Consider the following 17,153-nt stretch of genomic DNA (forward strand, 5'->3'; position numbering starts at 1 on the left):
GAAACCCGCAGGTCCCCACCAACCCGTTCACGTATCTAACAGATATTCCCCACTCAGCGAGACACCCGCTGAGAAGCCAACTCTGGTTATTGGTAGCTCTATTATGAGACACGTGAATTTAGAGACCGAAGCGTCCACAGTCACATGCATTCCGGGGGCCAGAGCGGGCGACGTTGAGGCGCATCTTAGACTGCTGGCTAAAAATAAACGTAAATACAGTAGGATTGTTATTCACGTCGGTGGTAATGATGTTCGTTTACGCCAATCAGAATGCACCAAACTTAATGTGGCGTCGGTGTGTAGTTATGCTAAAACAATGTCGGACACCGTAATCTGCTCTGGTCCCCTCCCCAATCTGATCAATGATGACATGTATAGCCGCATGTCATCATTTCAGCGCTGGTTGTCTTGGTGGTGCCCAGCAAACAATGTGGGCTTCGTGAATAATTGGACAGCCTTCTGGGGAAAACCTGGTCTGATTAAGAGAGACGGCATTCATCCTACTTTGGAAGGTGCAAATCTCATTTCTGCAAACATTTCAGGGCTCTGTGGACTTAATCCATGACAAACTGGAGTTGAGACCAGGAGGCAGAGTCGCAGTCTTACACGCTTCTCTGCGCTCTCTCCTAGGCAGTCATCCATAGGAATCCCGAACCCAATAAAATACCCAATATTAACGGTGTGCGTGTCTGCCCAAGGACAATTTAAGGTAAAACCTAATAGAGGTGTCATACATAATAACCTAATAAAAGTAAATGTAACAACTACTACAGTGCAACAAAACAGGAAGGTTAAATGTGGTCTCTTAAACATAAGATCTCTAGCATCTAAAGCAATACTGGTAAATGATTTAATATCAGATTATAATATTGATATATGCTGTCTCACTGAAACTTGGTTGAGACATGAAGAATATGTCAGAATAAATGAGGCCACTCCACCCAGCCATATCAATACTCATATTGCCCGAGGCACGGGCCGAGGAGGTGGAGTTGCAGCAATCTTTGACTCAAGTTTACTTATCAATACTAAACAAAAATTAAATTATACCTCCTTTGAAAGCCTCATTTTCAGTCTTACGCATCCGACCTGGAAAACTTTGCAGCCAATCTTATTTGTTACAGTGTACCGTGCACCAGGTCCTTATTCAGAATTCTTATCAGAATTCTCTGAGTTTTTATCAGCTTTGGTTCTTAAAACAGATAAAGTAATTATCGTAGGTGACTTTAATATTCATGTTGACGATGATAAAAATAGCCTTACTGTTGCATTTAACTCTATATTAGATTCTGTTGGTTTCTGTCAGAGTGTAAATAAACCAACCCACTGTTATAATCACACTCTTGACCTTGTTCTGACTTATGGTATTGAAATTGAGCAACTATTAGTCGAACCGCATAATCCTGCTTTATCCGACCATTTCTTAGTAACTTTTGAAGTACTGTTACTAGACTACAAAGCATTAGCCAAAAGCTCCTGCAGCAGAAACCTATCTGTTAGTGCTATAGCCAAATTTAAGGAAGAGACTCCACCAATACTTAACTCGATAGCATGTCTGCATGTAGGGGAGGAAACTTATACAAAATGTACACCACCCCAAATTGATCATGTTGTTGATAGTGCTACAGATGCGCTGCGAATAAAATTAGACTCTGTTGCTCCTTTGAAAAAGAAGAAAATAAAACAACATAGATTAGCTCCATGGCATAATGCCGAAACCCGCAAAATAAAGCAAAAGTCGAGACAACTTGAAAGGATATGGCGTTCCACTAAACTTGAAGAATCTCGTTTAATTTGGCATATTACACTCAATGAATATAAGAAAGCACTGCGTAAAGCGAGAGCAGCATACTACTCTTCATTAATAGATGAGAATAAGAATAATGCAAGATTTCTTTTCAGCACTGTAGCCAGGCTGACAGAGAGCCACAGCTCGACTGAGCCTTCTATTCCCATAGCACTCAGTAGTAATGATTTTATGTGCTTTTTTAACGATAAAATTGTTACTCTTAGAAACAAAATCAATGACCTCTTGCCTTTAACCAGTATAGTGTTATCAACAGCTCCCGGAAACGTAAGTTCTAATAATATTACACTAGATAGTAAACTAGAATGCTTTTCAGCCATAAACCTTGAACAATTAAATTCAATGATTCTCTCTTCTAAACCATCAACGTGTATCTTAGACCCGATTCCAACTAAACTGTTAAAAGAAGTTTTTCCATTAATTAGCACTTCTTTATTAAATATTATGAATATGTCTTTATTATCAGGCTATGTTCCACAATCATTCAAAGTAGCAGTGATAAAACCGCTTCTTAAAAAGCACAACCTCGATCCAGAGGTTTTAGCCAACTATAGACCTATTTCTAATCTTCCGTTCCTCTCAAAGATTCTTGAGAAAGCAGTCGCAAAACAGCTGTGTGATTACTTAAAAAACTATGATTTATTTGAAGATTTTCAGTCTGGCTTTAGAACACAACATAGCACAGAGACAGCTCTGGTTAAAGTCACAAATGACATTCTAATAGCCTCTGACAAGGGACTTGTCTCTATTCTTGTCTTGCTCGATCTTAATGCTGCATTTGATACTATCGACCATGATATCCTATTGCAAAGACTAGAGCACTTAGTTGGCATACAGGGAACTGCTTTAGGCTGGTTTAGGTCCTATCTATCTGAACGCTCTCAGTTTGTACGTGTCAACGATGAATCTTCCATGCAAACCAAAGTTAGCCATGGAGTGCCACAGGGCTCAGTGCTTGGACCTATTTTGTTCACCCTATATATGCTTCCGTTAGGCAATATTATAAGGAATCATTCTGTAAACTTTCATTGTTATGCGGATGATACTCAACTATATTTATCAATCAAGCCTGATGAAATTAATCATCTAAATAAAATTCAAGACTGCCTCAAGGACTTAAAAACGTGGATGACCTTAAATTTTTTGATGTTAAACACGACCAAAACTGAAGTTATTGTACTTGGCCCGAAGAATCTACGAAACAAATTATCTAAAGATATATTAACTATGGATGGCATTAATTTGGCCTCCAGTGAGACTGTAAGGAATCTTGGTGTTATATTTGATCAGGATTTATCCTTTAACGCCCACATAAAATCAATTTCAAGGACCGCCTACTTCCATCTACGTAACATTGCAAAAATCAGGCATATCTTGCCTCAAAACGATGCAGAGAAACTAGTCCATGCATTTGTTACTTCAAGGCTGGATTATTGTAACTCCTTATTATCAGGGTGTACCAAGAAGTCAGTCAAGTCGCTTCAGCTGATTCAAAATGCTGCAGCTCGTGTACTAACCAGAGTTAGGAAAAGGGACCACATTACTCCTGTTCTGGCTGCCTTACACTGGCTCCCTATAGAACACAGGATAGAATTTAAAATTCTTCTTCTTGCCTACAAAGCCCTTAATGGGCAGGCGCCATCTTACCTTAAAGAACTCATTATACCCTATTGTCCTACTAGGGCATTGTGTTCCAAGAATGCAGGGTTGTTGGTTGTTCCTAGAGTCTCTAAAAGTACAATGGGAGCCAGAGCCTTTTCTTATCAAGCTCCACTTTTGTGGAATCAGCTTCCAGTTTGTGTTCGGACGGCAGACACCCTATCCGTTTTTAAGAGTGCGCTTAAGACCTTCCTTTTTGATAAAGCTTATAGTTAGGGCTGATTAGATTCAGCCCCTAGTTTTGCTGATATAGGCTTAGTTTGTCGGGGGACATCTTACTTCTTCCTTCTCTCTGTCTATACCTGTGTACTCTCATGTTCCGATTAACCCAGCTTCCCCAAATGTCTTTCTTTTTGGTGTCTATATACGCCGGGATCCGGAGTCATGGATGATCCTGCGGTCCTGTGTCATGGATTGCGAGTCCTGGATCTTGAGTCGTGGCTGTGGTCCTGGATCATAAGTCCTGGATGGATATACTCATGGATTCATCTTCCTATTATACACACATGCATTTCCAAACATTTGGACTACCTATGTTGCAAATGTATTATCTTTTCAATTTACACACGGCATCTATTGCACGTCTGTCCGTCCTGGGAGAGGGATCCCTCCTCTGTTGCTCTCCCTGAGGTTTCTCCCATTTTTCCCTTTAAACTGGGTTTTCTCTGGAAGTTTTTCCTTGTACGATGTGAGGGTCTAAGGACAGAGGGTCTAAGGACAGAGGGTCTAAGGACAGAGGGTGTCGTATTGTCATACTGATATTCTGTACAAACTGTGAAGTCCACTGAGACAAATGTAACATTTGTGATATTGGGCTATATAAATAAACATTGATTGATTGATTGATTGACACTCTGTCCTCTGAAGATATTGGAGAAAACAGTGATCTGTTTATATCTCAAATTAACTTGACTTTTAAGAAAGATATCCAATACCATTCAATTCAACTTGCAAAATTGTAAACAAATTAGTCCTTTCTTAACTGTCAATGCTGCAAAGTCATACCTCCACTGTATGATTCTATCCCACATTGAATACTGTTTGACAAACTGGTCGTTTGCTTGTGCCACACACCTGAAACCCATAGAACAGCTGTTCAAGAGAGCTATCCAGGTGTTTGACAGAAAGCCACATTCATTCCACCACTGTACCATCCTTGAGAAACACAATTTCTTGAGTTTTGACAATTTTAACTCTTTTAAAAGTATGTGTTTTTTTTAATAAATGTTTACATGGACTGCCCCCGCCCCCCTAGTGGAATTCATCCACAAAAAACACACTGGACGCTGCAGTAGGTCAGAAACCAGAGGAGACTGTGAGGTCCACCATAGACGGACACCTTTTGGACAAAATGTCTTCTCCGTTAAAGGCAGCTCATTTTGGAATAGCCTCCCAACTGAGATACGGGATTGTCCCTCTCTCAATAGCTTCAAAGGTCAACTCAGAGAATGGTTGAGAAACAAACAGACGTGCAATCACCGCTAAATGCTCTTTAACACAGGGGTATCTCCTCTTGCACTTTATGCAGCTCTTGTATCTTATCTTGCACTTTATATGTCGTAGCTGCTACATTGTGCTGCCATGTGGTAAATGCTTGTATGCTGCTCATGCTCTTCCTGCATATCATGTATTTATTTTTGATATGTTTATAAATGTCATGTTCTTATATGTTGTATGTGACGGGACTACGGATGGGAATCAGCTCAAAGCTAAAATCCGGCTCATTTACAATTGATAGCATTATTTTGTTTTAAAGTGTTCATCAATGTGCAATGTCCTGGTTCAAATAAACGATTAAATGAAAAAAATGAAATAGGGAGGGGAGGGGATAGGAGCTCCAAAAAGAAAACTGTAAATTATAGTGTCTTTCCAAATATAATTTTTTACTTATAGTGAAAACTACCCTTGGAAGATGGTAAGGTAGATCAAAACCTTTAGGAATACAAAGTGCAACATATAATAAGTACCCTGTATCAAGATTGATGCAAAACAAGTGATATTTGACCTTTTTAGAGAGGTTTAGCAAAACAAACTCCACCTCTGAGGTGATTTGGGTGGAAATGGGGGTTTTACCGTTTCTCTGGAACCCATTGGTTGATTTTGGTGATTGACATCTCTTTCTGACCGTTAGAGCCAATAAAATCAAAGGGGAATCTCCCCACTCACACACATGGTAAAACAAAAAGGTGGGGGCCTCGCGCATGCAGTTTTGCATCAGAGTGAAGCTGTCTCTAGCTCTGACATCTAGAAACGGAAAAGCAGGTTTATTGCTCATGGATCATCAGAAATTATTCAAAGTGACACAGACACATTGGATTAACCTATGGATTAACTTCAGCATCGTTTTTATCGTTTTAATGCCATTGAAGACCACTTTTCACCAGACTACGACAAAGGTAAGCCATGTTAGCGTTTTTAGCTACCTAGCGCCACATATTTTGATGTCTGTTTTTGTTTATAAAGTCGCGAGTTCGTATCATTGAGTGATAATGTATGTACCCCTCGATTCTGTGTCCCCTCACGATGTGAAACGATGTGTTGGATGTGCAGAAAAAAATAATAATAAGGTTTTGTGAGTGAATTTCGGTGCAGTCATCTGTTAGCATTTTTCGCTTGTTGCTAATTCAGAGGCTCAGCGTTAGCATTGTGGGCTTTTAAAAAAAAAGAAAATTAAAATGATCAGTTAGATGAGTTTCTTCCCGTTACATGGATATAAAACATTCATAGTTTATTAAATGGACATGCCCTCAGACACTGTTTCCTGCAAGATGTTGCAGGAGGGCCCCGGTACCGGGGTCTCTCGGGTTTAACAGGTTAAACATGCAAATCCCAGGTCTTGATTGACTTCTTGCACTATTTGTTTAATTGTTTTATATATTATGTTGGATTGTTGGAGGAGCTTGGGACTTGAGTTTTTCATTGCCACATCTCCACTGTAGCTGTGCCTCTGACAATAAAGCTTTGAATCTTTGAATGTACAGTCTCTCTCAGTGTATCGCCTGTTTGGACGTTCTCCTCGGTCGTACTTTCATCCTATCCTCCACTGTCCTGCATCCTTTAAAGCAGAAATGCATCCGGATGTTTCTGCGGAACTTCTTGTCTCTGATGCCGTAGATGAGTGGGCTGAGAAGACGAGGAAGAACGTTGGTGAAGAGGAAGGTGCTGAAGAAGATGTCTGTTCTCTTGTGGGGCCAATTGGTGACGAGGAAGAGGTTGATGAAGGGCGCGATGAAGGACAGCAGGCAGAGGAGCAGCTGGACCCCGTGGAGCAGGATGGTGTTTCGGGCATTTGTCATCGAGGCTCGACTCACACCTGAAACCCCCCGAGCTGCGAGGAGCACGTTGAGATAGGTGAGGACCACCGTGAGGAAGACGAAGGAGAACAGGAGTACCTGAGGAGGAAGAGGGGACTACTTATTAACAGAGATGGCAAAAGTACACACATCCTTTCCTCAAGTAGAAGTACAGATACTCGTGTTTAAAATACTCTGGTGAAAGTAGAAGTTCTGACTAAACTTCTTTACTCAAGTAAAAGTAAAGAGGCTTTGAAATGTACTTCAGTAAAAAGTACCCATAACTAGCAGCTGTTTTAAAGAGTACCTGACCTCCCTTTATATTAATAGAACAATAATGTCATTGTTAGCTAATGAATGTTTCCATGCTGAAAAACGGCAACATGACAACGTTTTCATTGGTCCCTCTTCTTTAGAGAAGACCAGGAAATGATGGATACACGGATCGTGTTCAAATCAATAGGCACGCAATGACTCTAAATAATAATGATCACGCCACCAAACACACATTCAAACTGAAGGAACCAGCCTGTTTGGAAAATGTAACAAGTAGAAAGTGGTATTTGTGCAGTAACCCCAGCGGCACCACGAGGAGAGCAGCCACCATGAGACCCAGAGTCTGCATGATGGTCAAAGCTGTCACCGTTGCCCCCTGTCGCAGTCTGCAAACTGCCTGAAGCAGGGATGCCTGTCTTCTCTCTGACAGGGTGGCACGTTGTCTGCCTGCATCGAGCAGAATCCCCAGATACTCCACCTGCTGGTGAGGTATGGGACTGTTCTTCAAAACGTGGATGACCTTAAATTTTTTGATGTTAAACACGACCAAAACTGAAGTTATTGTACTTGGCCCGAAGAATCTACGAAACAAATTATCTAAAGATATATTAACTATGGATGGCATTAATTTGGCCTCCAGTGAGACTGTAAGGAATCTTGGTGTTATATTTGATCAGGATTTATCCTTTAACGCCCACATAAAATCAATTTCAAGGACCGCCTACTTCCATCTACGTAACATTGCAAAAATCAGGCATATCTTGCCTCAAAACGATGCAGAGAAACTAGTCCATGCATTTGTTACTTCAAGGCTGGATTATTGTAACTCCTTATTATCAGGGTGTACCAAGAAGTCAGTCAAGTCGCTTCAGCTGATTCAAAATGCTGCAGCTCGTGTACTAACCAGAGTTAGGAAAAGGGACCACATTACTCCTGTTCTGGCTGCCTATATCCCTATAGAACACAGGATAGAATTTAAAATTCTTCTTCTCGCCTACAAAGCCCTTAATGGGCAGGCGCCATCTTACCTTAAAGAACTCATTATACCCTATTGTCCTACTAGGGCATTGCGTTCCAAGAATGCAGGGTTGTTGGTTGTTCCTAGAGTCTCTAAAAGTACAAAGGGAGCCAGAGCCTTTTCTTATAAAGCTCCACTTTTGTGGAATCAGCTTCCAGTTTGTGTTCGGACGGCAGACACCCTATCCGTTTTTAAGAGTGCGCTTAAGACCTTCCTTTTTGATAAAGCTTATAGTTAGGGCTGATTAGATTCAGCCCCTAGTTTTGCTGATATAGGCTTAGTTTGTCGGGGGACATCTTACTTCTTCCTTCTCTCTGTCTATACCTGTGTACTCTCATGTTCCGATTAACCCAGCTTCCCCAAATGTCTTTCTTTTTGGTGTCTATATACGCCGGGATCCGGAGTCATGGATGATCCTGCGGTCCTGTGTCATGGATTGCGAGTCCTGGATCTTGACTCGTGGCTGTGGTCCTTGATCATAAGTCCTGGATGGATATACTCATGGATTCATCTTCCTATTATACACACATGCATTTCCAAACATTTGGACTACCTATGTTGCAAATGTATTATCTTTTCAATTTACACACGGCATCTATTGCACGTCTGTCCGTCCTGGGAGAGGGATCCCTCCTCTGTTGCTCTCCCTGAGGTTTCTCCCATTTTTCCCTTTAAACTGTGGGTTTTCTCTGGAAGTTTTTCCTTGTACGATGTGAGGGTCTAAGGACAGAGGGTGTCGTATTGTCATACTGATATTCTGTACAAACTGTGAAGTCCACTGAGACAAATGTAACATTTGTGATATTGGGCTATATAAATAAACATTGATTGATTGATTGATTCTTCTTCCAATTGACCGCAATCCCCACTTGGATCAATTGGGCTGTGTTTGCCCCTTCCCTGGACCTGGCCATGACTATCAGGTCGTAAAAGAAAACCCTCATGCCATGGTCGCGAAGCGGCTGAAGCGCTGTGGCCACACATTTGCTGAACGTGTGTGGGGATAGGGAGTGGCCTAACGGTAGTCTGTTGGACTCGTAGGCTACCCCCTGGAAGGCAAAACGCAAATACTTTCTGTGCTTTGGAGCAATTTCGAAAGTAAGCGTCCTTCAAGTCGATGGTTGTGAACCAACCGCCCGGCTGCAATACTTCCAGTAATTGTTTTACATATGGAACTTTTTGCAGGCAATGTGCTGATTTAGGCTGCGAAGATCCAGAATGGGTCTGAACTCTGGACGCACGACTCCCGATTCTGTCTTCTTGTAAACCAGGAAGTACATAGCAAAGCCACTTTTCTCTGTCCTGAGAGTTCACAACAGACACAGCCTGTTTTTGCAACAGGGCCTGAATCTCTGTTGAAAGGAAACCTATCTCCTCCTGGGATGATAAATGTGTCTCTCTTATGCCCCTGAATGGAGGAGGGACTCAGCAAAACTGGAGTGAGTACCCCAGCTTCAGCGTCCTGTCCATCCATTCTGTCAGTACACAGCTGAGCTTCCATTCCTCATACAACTGTGTTAGGGGACTTGCAAGCAGCTGCAGAGTCGCAGCTAAGAAGCTGTAGTACTCTCTGGTGGCCCATTCCCCGCCAAACCTTCCATAAAAGGAAGATTGGCTGTTGAGCATATTTGTATAATAACAAAGTCATGTTTCAGTTCATGTGTATGACATCATCAGAATGTGCCTGAAACGTGGTGATGCTAATGAGCATGCGCTGATACAATAAACGGCCCCATACTCCAGGCCAAACTCTGAGCGATGTGGTCGTGTGTTTTTTCTGTCCGTTAGCATACTTACAAGCTACTTTGGTTGACTGCAAACGTGGAGACTTCTGCTGAATATAATGTCAGTCTCACGCAACATTGGCCCATGGGGGGCTGACACAGAAAGGGCCGATTTTCTACTGAGGTCCTTGAACGCACCGCTGCAGCTCTCGGGGGGGCGCGCGCCCCGTCATATTGCTGTCCTCACACAGACAGTGAAGTGCATCAATCGGAGCTATTACACTATGCGAGGTGTGTTTTCTGACAACAACACGCCGGCCGTAATGTCCCAGCACCCGCATAGCGCTTTGACAGCACTTCCTGTGGTTTATCACACTCACATGCGCGCGCCCACTGGCTGCCTCCTTTACTGGAGTTACAACTGGGGCGGCGAGTGGGGAATTGTGTCTCATAATGGGTGCCCAATTAACATCGTATGAAACGGATCTTGTCGATTTCAACGATACATTTATGGGGAAATGTGGAATTGTTGAGAGAGATGACTCTTACTCTGGGATAAATGCAATCGTTTTTATTGAATGCATTTTTCACACACACATCACTCTAGGGTTACAATACGTAACCCACCGTTCTTGCAACTGGGCCTGAATTTCTGTTGAAAGGAAACCTATCTCCTCCTAGGATGATAGATTTGCCTCTCTTATGCCCTTGAATGGAGGAAGGACGCTGCAAAACTGGAGTGAGTACCCAGTCTCAGTGTCCTGTCCATCCACTTTGTCAGTACACAGCTGAGCTTCCATTCCCCATAAAACTGTGTTTAGCGGACATGCAAGCAGCTGTGGAGCCGCCGCTAAGAAGCTGTAGTACTCTCTGGTGGCCTCATCACCGTTCCCATCAACATCCCTTAACACCTGCATTGAGGAGATAAAGTTGCTTGGATGCAACAAAACTTCCTGCAGGTCAATAGCTCCAAAACAGAAGCTAGTGTAGTTGGCACACCAAACCAGGTCCAGTCATCCCGCATAACCCACATGACCTTTTCTGGCCAAAACATACCCCTCTCCACAGCAGTTACCAACCTGGGTATAAGATTTGACAGACATCCGACCTTTGACACCCACATCAAACGTCTGTGCAAAACCTCCTTCTACCACCTCAGGAACATTGCAAAACTCCTGTCAGATGCTGAACAACTGGTCCATGCCTTCGTCTCCTCAAGGCTTGATTACTGCAATGCTCTCCTCATCGGGACTCCTAGCGGGAGCCTTCAGAAGCTCCAATACTTACAGAACAGTGCCGCTAGGATCCTGATGAGGGTGAGAAAATACAACCACATCACACCCGTTCTTCATTCCCTCCACTGGCTTCCTGTCTCATTCAGGATCGAATACAACATCGCACTACTGACCCATCAATGCATCCACGGGAATGCTCCTGCATACCTGAAGGAACTTCTCACATCACAAACCTCCACACACAACCTCCGTTCCACAACAAAGGCTGCTTCGCCCCCCGAGGACCAAACTCCGCACAATGGGGGATCAGGCTTTCTGTGCAGCTGCTCCTCACCAGTTGAATTCCCTCCCAGACCACCTGAGGACTCCACAGACCACTGACGCCTTCAAGAAAGGCCTAAAAACCTTTATTTAAAAAAAAGCCTTAAATTAAACTTTTATTTATTTTGTTTGTTTTTATTATGCCTCCTGTAGCACCTTGGGATTGCTGTTAGCAATGAAAGGCGCTTTACAAATCGGATTTATTATTATTATTACTCCGCTGCCAAACCTTCAATAAAAGGACGTTTGGCCCATGGGGGGCTGACACAGAAAGTGCCGATTTTCAACTGAGGTCCTTGAACGCACCGCGGCACGCTCTCGTGGGGCCGCGGCTCCGTCATAATGCCGTCTCTTTGAAACGGACATTATGGGGAAATGTGGAATTGTGGAGAGAGATGACTCTTACTCTGGGATAAATGCAAACTCAACACACACACCAAGTCTAGAACTAGGGTTACAATACGTAACCCACCGTTCTTCTGCGGAGGTCCTAGAACGCACCGCGGCCACTCTCACGGCCCGTCCACACAGCGGCGTGCGTTGAAAGCTTCACCATTCACTTTGAATGGGGTGACGTCACTTTTCGCCGAACTGCATTGTGGGAAGCGACGCGGAGCTTTGCTGGCGTGGCTCGCTGCAAAAGTTGAGCAATGTTCAACTTTTGAAGCCTCGGCAGCCAATCGGATCATATGCCAGTACAAGCTCTAGCCAATCAAACCGCTGCTTGTGTGTCAGGGGCGGGAGATTCATGTGATTGGTTGTTGGTCGAGTTTCAGACACGCCCGCCGGCAAGCTTCAACACACGCCGCCGTCATGGAGCCGCGCGCCTTAGTATTAATGCTGTCTTTCACATTCAACGGTGAATTGCATTAATCAGAGCTATTATAGCAGGCAAGGTGTGTTTAGCGGGGCAGAGGTTCACTGCCCAGCCTGCTGCCTGCTGGAAGCAGATGGGCTGCCACGCTCCGCCGCCATGGTCATCACCAGGGGGAAGTCCTGGCGGACAGACCTGGGCGGTGGACTTCCATGGACGCCGGACCCGGAAGTGCCCGACAACGAGAAGTCCTCATCATCTTCCTCCCCGGCAAACGGAGCCATCCGCCCTGCTGGAATGGAGAACGTGAATGGCACCGCCTCTGCCATATCCTGGTCCCCCAAATACTCGAAGCAGAGGTGGTGGGGATTGGCGCCCGCTATTAAGCCAGGGCACGAAGGACAGGCCCGGGTCTCTAGAAGTGGCGACTCCATGAAGGTATGATAACTTCTTTCTTCTTCTTTCAAACGTTTTACTTTCTCTGAGGTGTTGTCCTGCTCAGTGAAGAGAAAAGGATGACAGGATCAGGAGGCGTGGCCGCATTATATACTGTGTGCCTGCGCGCGCATTCAGGTAGGCTCGCCCTGATTGGCCGGCTACGTTTATACAAACTCAGTGTGTGAATGCTCGCATAGCATGGTAGAGAGTAGTACCCATAGAGCCCAGTAGAGGGCGGAGCCTGTGTGAGATATAACTAAAGCTATTCCATAAATGTAGTCGAGTAAAAGTACACCATATACCTCTGAACTGCAGTCGAGTAGAAGCACAAAGCAGACCAAATGTAAATACTCAAGTGAAGTACCTCAAAAGTGTGTTTAAATACTTAACTGAATGTACTTACTTTACACCACTGCCTGAGGGAAAGGCGTGACAAACACAAATATCAGGGAGAAATTCAACGAGATAACAAATACCTCCACCACTAGACTGAGGGTCTCGTGGTACCGTGTGTTGTAGACGAAGGCGGCGTGACAGAGGACCGTCTTTGAGAAGACAGACAGAGGCTGAGTGATGAGGATGATGATGATGTCAGTGAAGGCAGGGATGAAGGACACGAGCCAGATGAGAGCGATGAGGAGGTGGGCTCTCTGCACCGTGCAGATCTGGACGTGATGAAGAGGAAGACACACGGCGATGTAGCGCTCCAACGCCATGCCAGCCAGATTCAGAGGGCTGTTCCTGGACACACACACACACACACACACACACACACACACACACACACACACACACACACACACACACACACACACATTTTGATCTGTTAGATATATAGATAGATACTTTATTAATCCCAAATTGGGAAATTCTACTTTTACTCAAGTACAAGACCTATTGTAACACCTGTTGGTGGTGATTAAGACGACCAGCATGATCCAGCAGGGGATGAATCCTGGGTTGCCGGTGTAGGTGGAGATCACTAGCCCCAGAGAAACTGTCAGCATGATCATGTCGTTAATCACCAGGTGGATGTACAGCACATACCTGCAGGAGAGGAAGAGGAAGAGGAAGAGGAGGATAAAAACAAGAAACATATGTAAACAGGAAAGAGACGGGAGCGTCATGTCGAAGGTGTCCTCAAAACCTGGTTGAAGTCACTGACTTGGTGGTTATAATAAAAACATGAACATAGTGATGACATTTTTTGTGAGTTTCAGAAAAAACAATACCTATCTTTTTGTTTTTTCAATCAGATTTGACTTTTGTAATTCTAGCATACTAATGGAGTTATTGGGACATTTGAAACATCCTATGTACCTCCTCAAATTGTTCATACATAAGTAAGGTTTCATCTATATCTGTCATTGTGATGAAATAGCAGGTTAAAGCAGGATGAACAATCATGCAACAAAGAAGTAAAACAACAGCTTTGAACTACAGGCTAGTCCTAAGAAAGTCCTCTGGACAATTAGGTGTTATTTTAAACAACAGGTTAGTATTTGACATGGAGCAAAATGATGTGCAATGCTTTACTGACACTGTAGAGGGCAGAAAGTCACAGTTAAAGAGTGAGAGTAAAATAAGTCAGCAGTCACTGGTAAGAGAAGGCAAAGCTACAAATCTAAATGAGTGCAGATTAAAACCGGAGCAGCTTCATGTCTCAGTTTCTATAATGCCTCCGATAAGTTGGAACCAACATGCAATGTGTTGCTTTAGGAAAGCCTTTCAGATTTCACAATATGAGTACTGTAGTCTAAGGTTAGCACTGTCAGAATATTAGCTGAACATACCATGGACTGATCATTCACAGTTTAAACCTCTTCATTTGAACCACTGATTACAGAGGGCCCAAAAAACACTTTTCTGGAAAATAAATCCAATTTAAATCTGAATGATCTACTCTCATGGATCACTGTGACTAAAAAGACATGTGATAAGGGCTGCACAATTAATATATATGTTATGCACTATATGGACAAGTACAATACTCAAATCTCAGGATGCAAAATATTTGTAAAAGACTAAATATGTTTTAAAAATAATAACAATAATAATAAAAATACATGTTATATATATATAGCACTTTTCCTGGTGCTCAAAGTGCTTTACAAGCAAGATACAAATACAATGTTTAGAAGAACCGTTGAGCTGCAGAGATATCAAAGACTATACATATCGTATCCTGCACAAAAGTCTCTCCAATTATTGTGAATAATGTCGCAGTTGCAATATCAGTCAAATCATCGCAGACAGTTATTTTTTCCTAATTGTTCAGCTCACGTTTTAATCATTTAATATTTCTTGTTTTAGGGCGACAGCCTTTCCATATGTTAAAAGGACATTTGCTGTCACCTAAACAAAGTTTCAATCTATTTGAATCTACTTGTTTTAGAGCAAAGCATTAATACAACAGCTGATTCCAACCTTTTTTACAAACGTGTAAGTGCCACACTCTCCATTTAGACATTTAAGCAGATCTGAATATCAAGTACAATCTGTTTTACTGTGACTATGTTCACATATTTGTTTATCACCTGGGGTCTCGCTGGAAGTCCTTGCTCTTGAAGTATGTGTAGACAAAAGCTCCATTGATGCAGATGATGGTGAATACCAGGACAAAGGTGATGAAGTTCTTTGTGAAAGCTTCGTTATAGCTGTCGAAACGTCTGCTGGAGTTCATATTGTCCTCAGAGCTGGAGACACAGAACACAGAACACAGATGAAATGAGAATAAGAGCCTTCGTTGTTCTTTAGTGAATCAAACTCCTTAGCTTAGCTCTAAACATGCCTGCTGTACGAGGAACAGGAAGAGCAGCAGTTCATTATATAACAATAATACAAATATTACAAAGTGTAAACTAATGAATGTTAACATAGTGGTTTTGTGGGATTACAAATAACATTCTATTTACAGTATATCATTGTTTTTATTCTTTTACGCTCTGATATAAAATATTAAAACAAACAAAACACAATCAGAAAATCTAGATGTGTTTTTCTGCATTTAGTTGAAGCTTCTCGAGGCTTTTAAAGTTCTTTGGAAGAAGAACACAGTCAGACAAATGTATTATTATAATAAAAATATAACAACAAGTTAACATCTAAGGAAAGTTAACTTTGATATTTGAAAATGAATTAAGTTCACTATTTGTGCACCTAGAGTCATACATTTTACATTTAAACTATCCACAATATAAATAGAGTAAGTTTTTAAAACATTGCAACATTAAATCGTTTCACACTTCTTACTTCAGCGACAGACTCTCACCTGCTGACTCTGAATCCTCCAGCTGCCGGTCAGCTCCTTTATAATGTGTTTGTGTGTGTGTGTGTGTGTGTGTGTGTGTGTGTGTGTGTGTGTGTGTGTGTGTGTGTGTGTGTGTGTGACGAGCATAGTGAACTTTTGATCATTAAAGTTAGTGAGGATGTTCCCCAGCAATCAAAATTTGCATTAATTTGCCGACTTTGAAATTGAAATGTATAGATGCATTCAGGATTATATTTACATTTGATTTAAAGTGTGTGTGTGTGTGTGTGTGTGTGTGTGTGTCTGTGTCTGTGTGTCTGGGGTTGGGCTGTTGTTAAGGTTTTGGCAACGCAATATTTGTATTGCACTTAACATTGAATTAAACAGAGAACTTCTTCCACTTCCAGGCTTGCACAGAACTTGAATAACATTTCCTTTTATTTCCTCCACAATATAATGTAGAGCTTATCCTGCTGAACAAAAAAACGTAAGTACGATAAACCAGACCCCACGCAGCTTTTTCATCTGTTTGTCATTATTGGTGTCATTTTCTGGTTGCTATCAAATGCCATTGTTTCCGCTGAAACGGTGGTTGACTCATCAGAACAGAGTGGGCGAGCTGACCAATCAGAGCACATTGACTTGACGTGGCAAGATGGCGGCCGGCATTTCGGGCGCAGTGGCAGCGATCTATCTGTGCATGGTTGCTCTGAATCTCGGGCCTCTGTTCGGCTACACCACTCATCTTGCCCCCTTGGTAAAACAACACGCGGGGGATACATCATTATTTGCACCAGCAACATGGCTGAATATCAAGCGCTTCGGCTATGGTCGGCAAGTAATATACAGTACATTCATCAGGCACTCCTGGCAGACTCTCTCCAACACAAAAAAGGGACACAAACGAAAAAAGGAGAATATTGGGCTATTGGCTCTACTGTGTCTCTTGGTCTCGGGAGATATCCACCCGTGTCCGGGTCCCGGCGTCGCTTCCATCGACCTACTAGCTAGTGGCCCGGCCGCCGAGCTCCACACGCCGCTATTCGGTTTCCAAAGAGGCTGGCTAGCTGGATAGCTAGCACCGCCAGCGGGTCTCTGAGGTCTCTACCCACACCGTCGGAGGACTGCGGGTCCACAACGAGTCCTGGTATCCGAGGAGCAGAGATCCACACACAACCATCTAACTCCAGAAGAGGCCGGATAGCTCCCACCCCACCGGAGAGCTGCAGGTCCACACCGAGGGCTGGAGGTGAAGCGGTGGAAATCCACGCGTCGCCGGCTGGCTTCATACGAGGCGGGCTAGCTGAACAGCTAGCTC

The 17,153-nt window shown here is 43.1% G+C and overlaps 2 protein-coding genes across 6 annotated transcripts in view; one reads left to right on the forward strand and one right to left on the reverse strand.

Annotated features, from left to right (window-relative positions):
• The window catches only part of LOC307040721 (uncharacterized protein), a gene marked incomplete at its 5' end in the record, with an annotated part of 42,093 nt that overhangs the window by 2,175 nt on the left and 22,765 nt on the right, over positions 1-17,153 (forward strand). Inside the window, one exon of one of the 4 annotated variants that reach the window (XM_079683849.1) lies at positions 12,321-12,916. The exons of the other annotated variants lie outside the window; for them this stretch is intronic. Within the exon in view, the coding sequence (XP_079539975.1) occupies positions 12,321-12,533 (213 nt within the window). The 3' untranslated portion in view covers positions 12,534-12,916. Of the gene's footprint in view, positions 1-12,320; positions 12,917-17,153 lie in introns of those variants that run through there. 4 annotated transcript variants of the gene reach the window in all.
• On the reverse strand, positions 4,443-15,962 carry LOC307040718 (odorant receptor 131-2-like). 2 transcript variants are annotated; one of them, XM_079683845.1, is made up of 5 exons: positions 15,857-15,962; positions 15,123-15,281; positions 13,492-13,632; positions 13,062-13,320; positions 4,443-6,858 (listed from the first exon to the last, which is right to left on the reverse strand). In XM_079683845.1, exons 2-5 carry the CDS (start codon positions 15,266-15,268, stop codon positions 6,454-6,456), a joined length of 951 nt encoding a protein of 316 aa, XP_079539971.1. In that variant the 5' UTR covers positions 15,269-15,281; positions 15,857-15,962; the 3' UTR covers positions 4,443-6,453. The 2 variants fall into 2 exon arrangements, with proteins under 2 accessions (XP_079539971.1, XP_079539970.1); XM_079683844.1 differs by having other exon boundaries at positions 13,062-13,326.

Source organism: Notothenia rossii (assembly GCF_949606895.1).
Source record: "Notothenia rossii genome assembly, chromosome: 5".
NCBI classification, from domain to species: domain Eukaryota; kingdom Metazoa; phylum Chordata; class Actinopteri; order Perciformes; family Nototheniidae; genus Notothenia; species Notothenia rossii.